This window comes from Hippocampus guttulatus, chromosome 1, assembly GCF_054856545.1.
Source record: "Hippocampus guttulatus isolate MCC_2025c chromosome 1, RoL_Hgut_1.0, whole genome shotgun sequence".
NCBI classification, from domain to species: domain Eukaryota; kingdom Metazoa; phylum Chordata; class Actinopteri; order Syngnathiformes; family Syngnathidae; genus Hippocampus; species Hippocampus guttulatus.
Genome location: NC_141261.1, coordinates 2316783 through 2325673, shown reverse-complemented (window position 1 = coordinate 2325673; position 8891 = coordinate 2316783). Strand labels below are relative to the sequence as shown.

The 8891-nt window shown below is 42.7% G+C and overlaps 1 protein-coding gene across 2 annotated transcripts; it reads left to right on the top strand.

Moving 5' to 3' along the window:
• Nucleotides 1-1136: 1136 nt before the first annotated feature.
• On the top strand, nt 1137-4653 carry LOC147210007 (uncharacterized). 2 transcript variants are annotated; one of them, XM_086134834.1, is made up of 4 exons: nt 1137-1299; nt 1648-1792; nt 3335-3789; nt 4158-4653. In XM_086134834.1, exons 1-4 carry the CDS (start codon nt 1172-1174, stop codon nt 4228-4230), a joined length of 801 nt encoding a protein of 266 aa, XP_085990960.1. In that variant the 5' UTR covers nt 1137-1171; the 3' UTR covers nt 4231-4653. The 2 variants fall into 2 exon arrangements, with proteins under 2 accessions (XP_085990960.1, XP_085991052.1); XM_086134926.1 differs by having other exon boundaries at nt 1272-1391.
• Nucleotides 4654-8891: the final 4238 nt, after the last annotated feature.

Below are 8891 nucleotides of genomic sequence, written 5' to 3'. Positions count from 1 at the left end.
GCTGTTTTCATTTTGGCAGTAACCCCCTCTTTCCTTTGTGTTCTAAGTATTTTCTTTCCTTTTCCATTGCATAAGGCTAGCCAATCTCCATTGGTCCCAATCTGTGGGCCAAAGGTTTAGCGGGTTCAGAAATTTCCCACTTCTATTTGGTCAAATTTCCACTTTATTTGTGCCCTGACAGAGGAAACAAACTCTGCTGTAATTGCATCCGGTGTGCTTTGTTGTAACCCGTTTAAGAGTACATGGAGAGGACTTCATAATGAAACAGTGGTATATGTGTAACAATGAAGATTTCAAATATACTGTACTTCAAGTCTCTATGAAGTTGTTTCCACGTTATGTCTTATAATAAATAAACATAATAAATTTGACATAACACAGTGACGAGTGCTGATAACAAGCCTGCCAAATGTGGGGGGAAAAAGGATAGCGTACGTATATAAAATGAGGCTCGGAAAACTTAATGGAGACCTCCTTCTGACTTTCAGATGCTGTGAGCGTGTGAAAAGTGAAAACACGCTCCGCTTGATCTCCACGTGTCAATTAAATACTTTGTACGTGCGTTTATGCGCTCCAATACGGATCAAGTATCAAGTACAGTTTTATTGTCAAATGTGCTGTATCTGTACATATGTGCTCCAATAACTGTCATTGTGACCCACAGACTGATTAACATGTGCTGCTGTGTTTAATAAACAGCTACCTCTGGAAGTGTCCCTGTTAGTGCAAATGTTTGATTGTGTCTCTTGTGATTCAGGCAACTTTATGAAAGCTACCATAAAACTGAACACCCACAATTTGTGAGAGTGGGGTATGAGACAAAAAAGTAGCATGCAAGGTCTGCCATGTGAAGTTTGTAGAGATTTAAGAATTATGCCTTAAAAGACTACTTCTACTAATAATAATAATAATGAATAAACGTTTGAGCTGGAATCGAGGAGGTTGTGAGAGAGGTGTCCAGAATTTCCCATTGTCATCCCGCCCCTTGTACGTATGTATGTATGTATGTATGTATGTATGTATGTATGCCTTTCTGCTTGCAATAATCAAATGTCGGTATGGGTGTTTCCTGTGAAATAGACCTTCTCGGATTGGACAAACCTCGGTGACGTCATAGACCAAACAAGGAAGTTGAGTTCCGCGAAATGTGCGAATATAAAGGCACACTAACATGGCAGGAAATCTCTCAATTAAAAGCATAAATAATCGCAAGTATTCCGCCGAGGGTACTGTGGAAATAACTTCCGGTGGCTCTCTGGACACGATACGTACAGCAGCGAAGAAGACTAATGTGACCAGGTTGGCGTAACAGTTTACATCAATCGAGAAATAAACCAATGCATGTGTGGTGAAAGTTTGTGTTACGTATTTACCAACATTGACAGACTACGGTAGGTATTAATTTACAAATTCGTGTTACGCCGAACGCAACATCGCCGTAAACCGATGACTCTGTGTTTGTGACAAACATTACACTGTCGAGATCTACGCTACCACTGTAGTGAAGTTACATTTTCCATAAATACGTGTATCTTTGCGAAAATAAATCTCAAGGCCGTACACGAGGGAAATTGCACTGTGACCAATACATCTAAAATGGCGTAATTGGAAAATACACTTTAGTAGACTGACCATTGTTATTTGAAGGTCTACAGATTGTGGCTCACCATGGTGGACCAAGGAGCATCTCCCTGCTGTGGAAGCCCTGTGGGCCTTGACCCTCCAGCCTGCTCTGCCGTACCTGAAAGAGGAGCAATGGGAAGTTCCTGATTTTCCTCATCCATCTAGTACGGTGTGTTACCGCTTTAGTTTTCTCTGAACAGTGCCATCATTTGCACTGATAAGACCAGGAGCACTACTAGTCAAAAAGAAAAAAAACCCCATACATTACTCTCAAACGAAGTTTTCTTTTGTTTTTCCTTACAGAGAAATTATATATATAGATATATAATTGCAACAAACAACATGAAAAATGGTGCAATTTCCTTAAACCAAAAGGTTAACCAACAGCTGATTAATCAGAGTGAGAAACAGGCGGCAGGGTGGTTTACAAAACTGCTTTAAGGTTCTCAGGTTAGGTGTTTAAATTCAGGCCCCTTCCTCTGCACTTGAGTGGGAATAGCTCCCCCCTCTGACAATCTGCTCTGATTGTTTTACGTAGTTGCAATCCATGCTGATTATACCACAAAACAATCATAGTTTGTAATAAAGATAATGATATGTACACGCTGTATGTAATTAGCACTTGGACTATTTCTCTGGTGAACGGGCCTGTTTGGATTTTTTTAGCATTATCCTTTATTAAATGGTTTGTCAGCATTACGATGTGCTCCTACAGAGCAGGAGATTTCACAGCTGTGTTCATATTCTAACCATGATAGTACTCCAATTAATTTAAAAGTGTGTCAGAGTTGTTGCGTCTTAAATACCCCTCAAACCACCACCACCACGACTACGGGGAATCGTGCGCATAAATAAGTGATAGAAAAGAAAAAAATACAGAGAATGGAGGATGATTACTATGTAAGCTGGAGAAGCAATCAGTAGAGCCTGAATCCGCTCAAAGTTGGAACTCGTGACAAAAATCATTACCGTGTTTGTCTGACGCTGTTGTGGGGAGTTGCAGTTCTCATGGTGTGCTCCGGGCAGCAGAGGCAGTAAAAAGGGCATTTTATTTAAACTGCTCCAATATTTGCCCTCCTGCTCACTACCGTCAATTTCTTCTTGATCCAGCCGACGGTTGAATAAGGTGGAGAAAAATTAAGAAAGAAAAGCACATTCAAATCAGACGAAACAAGAACATCCGTCATTTTTATGAGCATTTTATTTGCATTCGCCTCTTACCGACAATGACACATTGACACTTTCATATTTCCGCAAGCGGGGAACGCATGTAACTACTCTTAAGAGGTAAGCAACCCCACACGAGGAGAAAAATGATCCTAAAATATATTCTTACTGCTCTCATAATGTGCGGCGTGCTCCAGATGACCGCCAACGCACAACACGCATGCAACAATACCCCCGCAGAGTGACTTTGGGTTGGGCAATCATGAGGTCATCGTTTCGTCCGCAGCTAAATGTTGCCAATACTCCCGCTTAGAAAGACAAACGAGCAGATTCATTGACACATTGTTTTTCATATGACGAGCCCGCCCGATGAAGGCAATTACTGAGGCTGATCGTTGCTGAACATAATTGCATGGTTTTCCATTTAATATGGTGCAAAGCAATCATTCATACACATATTGATCCACTTCAATTGGCGGAAGCAGCATGAAAAAAAAACAAAAACTTGTACGTCGCTCAACAGCGTTTCTGCTTCCATTTTTAGGAAGACACGTCGCATGTGCTGGATGAAGTTCTTCCCTTCCCTGAACCACCTCCAGCATCTCAACAGTGTCCAGACCTCCCGGCCAGCTCTCCCCAGCAGAGCAAAGCTGGACTGGACATTGCTGACGGGTGGCTCTCCTCTCTCATTCATCACGAGCACGAGGGCAACTTTGTGACTGTACGAGCCGGCTCCGAAGAAGATCATACATCTCTCGATGCCATCGCCGGGCCCTCGCGTGTCAAAAGGGGAGGCAAAAAGCAAGATGGAAAAGCAGAAGTGGAAAAGAGGCTCACGGTACAAGCTCATGGCTTGGACAGTCGACCTCTGGGCGAGGAAGAAAATATCTTTGAGGAGCGAATGGAGACTGAAGAGGGTGAGGGAAAGAAATGCGGCGGCACAAAAGCTCTCGATAAGTTGGATAAGTGTCCGATGTGCCTGCTGGTTTTCTCTGTTGGGTGAGTATGAATGTCTACAAACACTCGGGAGCAAATCAAACAAATTTCACTCCTTGCTAATGGAAAACAGACAAAAAAAACATTTCATTTCTAAAAGTTGGAACGGCCTCCGTGGTATATCCAGCGCAATAGAAAGCGAATAGGTGGATGGAGTTGGGGCCAAATCCTCTGCGGTCTGTAGTTTGGTGTTCGTTGATTAACATTGTTGCTTACTGCCTCCATCTGAAGCGGGCGTTTTGTCGTTTGAGGCGTGTTGCACATTTGCATGCGTTTTGACCATGTTTTGGGAATCCAACGTCAATTTTTTTTTTTTTTTTTGGTGCACACATGAATCCTGATGTTCCTGTCCCCCCCCCCCCCCCCCCCAGGGCCTCCCAGATGGACCGTGATGGCCACCTGGCTCAGTGTCTGTCAGAGATGAACGTGGACATGAGCTGGTGAGCTCCAAGCAGTCCAGATGTGCCACCTGCTTCCGTTGTAAAGCGAGGCCTTTATTATGGCCATGTGAGGAATCAGAAGGCGGTCAAGAGACATTCAAATCTTTTCCATAATCCATTTGCACGGCGGTCATAAAAGTGGGACGCTGGTCCCGAGCACCCAAAGCAACTCAAAGATGTCATGCGGTGGTAGAACAGGGACATATATTATCCAGAAACTAGTGATGGATTGATTTTACTCTCAATTATTGACAACTTTTAAGTCTTTCATGCACCGATAATGATAACCTGTCACCTGATAACATGATAAACTGTCCACTGTAAGTAACCGCTGTCCCAGAAAGGGTTCAGAAGAAAATATTACTTCTGTGTAGTAATGTTTGGGGGGTTTCTTTCATTAAAAAAGTTAACGAAATATTCAAAGTGACACATTCCGGGCTTTGTATCATGTTCAAGCCCTTCCTCGTGGAAGGATTTTTTTTTTTTTTTTAACCCGACACAAAATTCCGTGGTACGCTGCCTACGTCACAGGTGTGTAACCGCAGTCGCCGAGGGCTGCTATTCAAGTGATCAACGTCGTCATCAGGCTCCAGCAGAGATTGCTGATGAGCTGACCAGAGTTCGACACAGGTGGCTCACACAAACATCCAACTTTTATTGGCGCACGGAGTGGAAGCAAAAAGACTATTTCAAAAACGACATCGCAGAATTCATTTTTGTTGCAAATGTAATTGGGGAAAAAAAAAAACATACCGGTTGTTTTCTTTTTTTTTTTTTCTCGGGCTTAACCTCCAAAAGTCTATGTCTCGTCTCACTCTCGAGACTGTCTTCTTGATCTCGATTGGTGTGGTCTTGACTACAAGTTAGTTTTGACAAAGAGCAAAGTATCCCAATGTCACGAACATTTTAATCAACCAGGGAAGCGCCGACAACCGTGAATGAAATTTTGAGCTTGTGATTGCAAAGAAAGGTCTGGTCAGCATTCATTTACAGTATGATGACCTTGTTAACAAAATCAGCAGTGCGGAAAGGGAATTTTCTCTTTTTTTCAAGCTGAGAGAAATAAAAATGAGACAAAGTCTGTTTAAACATTTTAAAACATTAAACATGCACAAAAATACCGCAGCGCGCGTGTGTGTGTATTCTACGCATTGGAAGTACCAATCAGAGATGCAAAGGTTCACAGAAAACCAGAATTTGTTTTTAATTATTTCACATATTTACAAAGATGCCGAGAAGAAATGTAACGATCAAACCAGCATTAAATTCAAACAAATCTGTAGACACGTTGTTCATCATCATCGTTATGATGATGATGATGACTATTCTCTGAAGTGGAATCCCACTACAGTGTTGTTCTTTCGGTAAATGTCGCTCCTCACTGATGTTTGAGTGACGCAAATGGCCAACATTGGTCCCTCAAGGGAGGAAACACCCCAAATCAAGATTGCTGAAATGTCGAAGTGCAAGTGGGAGTGTATATCCCGTGCCTCTGTAAGTGCTTCATTATCGCTGCCCGTGCTATCTTCCTCTCCGCATGTCGAGGCCTGCAGCTAAATGAGAACCTTTGACTCTGGATCCACTAATTAATCCTGTTATGGAGCTAACTAAATAATCACGGGTCAGATTTCATCATATAATTCTCAGCCAAGAGAGACAATTTCCTAGTAAGTGCATTTAAAAAAAGCTAATTTAGATGGAACAATGAAGTGTTTGATTTGGTGGGAGATTTAACGGAGGTCCACAGGCTTGAAATTGGAACATTTTGATAAAGGGCGGGGGAAGGAGTGGGTCAAATGTTCATGCTCATGTGAATTTTAAAACCAACATTCATTCACAGTTGAGGTCAGAGAAAAAAGTGTAAATGTAAAAGAGTTTGTTGAATAAAAAAATAATTACTTCATGCATAATAATTTGAAATGACAACACAATGAATGTGGCACGTTCCATATTTGACCACACTTTGCCCACCCCTTATCCACTTGGACTTTTAAGGTGAGAACGCTGCATAAAACACATTCACCTCCAATACTGCCATATTTTTGAATGCAACAAACCATTTGCGAATAAAGAAGACGTCGGCCTTAAAGCCTGTATTAATCCATCAACAACAAAAAGTGGCCCTGCGGCCTTGTATGGGCTGCGCGAGCTTCTGCTTTGGGTCGGTCGTCCAATTCTAAAAAACAAATAAAACCTCAGCAGGGTGGTTATTGTTTATTGTTTTGTTTTAAAACTTTCCAAAAAATGAATTCATTCACTATTCAGATTCTATACCATTCAGGATTGGGGGGCTGGAGGCGGGATGCTCCCCTGACTCATCCACCTGCCTGACAGTCAGAAAATAAAGATTTGTTTGACCTTCAATTTAGTGTGGCCCTCGGAGGACTACTTCAACACCGAAACGGTCCGACGCCTGCGCTCTTCAGCACTCATCCATGTCCAGCTGTGCTTGTCATATGGAAAACTCATAAACAAGGAAAAAAAGTCCCGGTAGATTTGGATTTGTAATCGATTACACAAGGGGTGCGTGCCCAACCTTTTTCGACCGAAGATCAACTTTTCAAGCAAACGACCATCCCGCGATCGAATCGCGACCGCACGCGCACCCATCCACACACATGCACGCTACAATGAGCAACAGCCAAAACGGCTCAGAACACGGATGAAACATACAAATAAAGTAGATACAAGAGCTCGTGAGTTTGAAAACAAGGAATCGGTGCTCGCCTTAGTCGAGACCTGACGCGGCGGCATTGGACGCACTTTGGCAGCGTCTGCAGTGCAACAATGTCACGATCGTAGCTCACGTCTACCGTTTAAAAAACAAAAAAAATTCCCATTCTTTGCCAGTGACAGAGGTGAATTCTACATGAAACAAACTTCTAATGAGAATAATAATTAAAAAAAAAAGAAATATATGGCAAAAGCTATAATCGCAAGCTCTAACTGCAGACTGCTAACAACTTCCGGTGATGCAGGTCATGAGCCGCCGTAGGTTAAAGGTGACCTGCTTTGTTATTTTATTTTTAAAATACTTTTTTGGGGGGTGAAACTGAAGAGGATGCTTAGGGTGGACTGTGCACTAACACAAAAATATAGAATATTAATAACACAGACACATATATTTTTAATCTATTTTCCCCGGGCCTAGACACAATCACGATTGACTTGGGACCAGTTCACGGGCTACCGGTCGATCACGGTTGTTACGGTTATCGATGGAGTTTTTTGGAATGTCCTCCTACCGGGTGAGCAGTCTTTGAATGCACATCGCATCCCTTGTCGAACGCAACGAGCATCGATGTACGATCCGCTCCGTTTTTGGAACGAGCCACAATATTAAAGTTCAAGCACCCGTTACGTGCCACGAGTGATCCACCCGCACGCGAGATTTGTTCCAAGTATTGCGGGCGAGGTTTTCAGAGCAGCCCACCTTTGCACCACTTGATGACCTGAGTCGGAAGCAGCGTCCAAATTGGTACGTTGCGTCTTGCCAAGTCCGGGGAGACATTTGTGTCAAATTATTCACACAAATCAGTCCGCCATTTTCACGTTTTTCCACATTTGCAGAGATCTTGTTTTTTTTTTTTTTTTTTTTGTAAAATGTACAGTTTTGATCAGAATATTAGCAATAGTATAGGAAGCAAGTAAAGCTCAAATCCTGACACAGTTCTGAAATGTGTTTCCCTCATCATTCATCTTTCAACCTGTGCTAGCTCTTACAGTGGAAACAATAGTTAAATTGCATTGAAGTACAATACATTTAGCTCTATTCCACCAGAACTGTTTGTTTTCCAACATTTATTTAGGTACAATTTTGCTTAAACCTGTATGTGGAACACACTTTAATTTAATCATTAAGTGCAGTTAGTTTTCACATTTTCTGATATTCAAGCAAATTTCCTCGTCATTTTAACAGCATAATGTGGCATACAATCATATTAAATGTACATTTCAGGAAAACAGCTAATTTCTGGTGAACACTATGGCTTACTACACTACTGTATTGCATGTCATTTTGGGAGCACTTGGAGAGCAAAGTGGGATTTTTTGTTTGTTTGTTTGTTTGCTAGGATTTGGGTGTAAAATGTTAAACTACGGGCGGCCCGGTAGTCCAGTGGTTAGCACGTCGGCTTCACAGTGCAGGGGTACCGGGTTCGATTCCAGCTCCGGCCTCCCTGTGTGGAGTTTGCATGTTCTCCCCGGGCCTGCGTGGGTTTTCTCCGGGTACTCCGGTTTCCTCCCACATTCCAAAAAAAAAACATGCATGGCAGGCTGATTGGACGCTCTAAATTGTCCCTAGGTGTGTGTGTGGGCGTGGATGGTTGTTCGTCTCTGTGTGCCCTGCGATTGGCTGGCAACTGATTCAGGGTGTCCCCCGCCTACTGCCCAAAGACGGCTGGGATAGGCTCCAGCACCCCCCGCGACCCTAGTGAGGATCAAGCGGTTCGGAAAATGGATGGATGGATGGATGTTAAACTACTGCTTTAGAAAAAGTCAACAAAAAGGAATACTTGGCCGTTCAACGAAGTAGCAGGTTTTCCCCGTGTTGATTTTCCCTGTGTAAATGAAAAGACAATAAGGTTTTATATTTCTGTGCAGCACGCACTAATACCATAGTTGGTTGTGCTAGCTTGACTGGTGAGAGCTGCTTCACATCTGGGT

What these genes read in the sequence shown, in the direction of transcription:
- LOC147210007 (XM_086134834.1), top strand. Translation starts at nt 1,172, where the DNA reads ATGGCAGGAAATCTCTCAATTAAAAGCATAAATAATCGCAAGTATTCC. An exon ending in TTCCTCATCCATCTAGTACG is followed by an intron (nt 1,793 to 3,334) that starts GTGTGTTACCGC and finishes TTCCATTTTTAG; the next exon opens with GAAGACACGTCGCATGTGCT. An exon ending in CTGCTGGTTTTCTCTGTTGG is followed by an intron (nt 3,790 to 4,157) that starts GTGAGTATGAAT and finishes CCCCCCCCCCAG; the next exon opens with GGCCTCCCAGATGGACCGTG.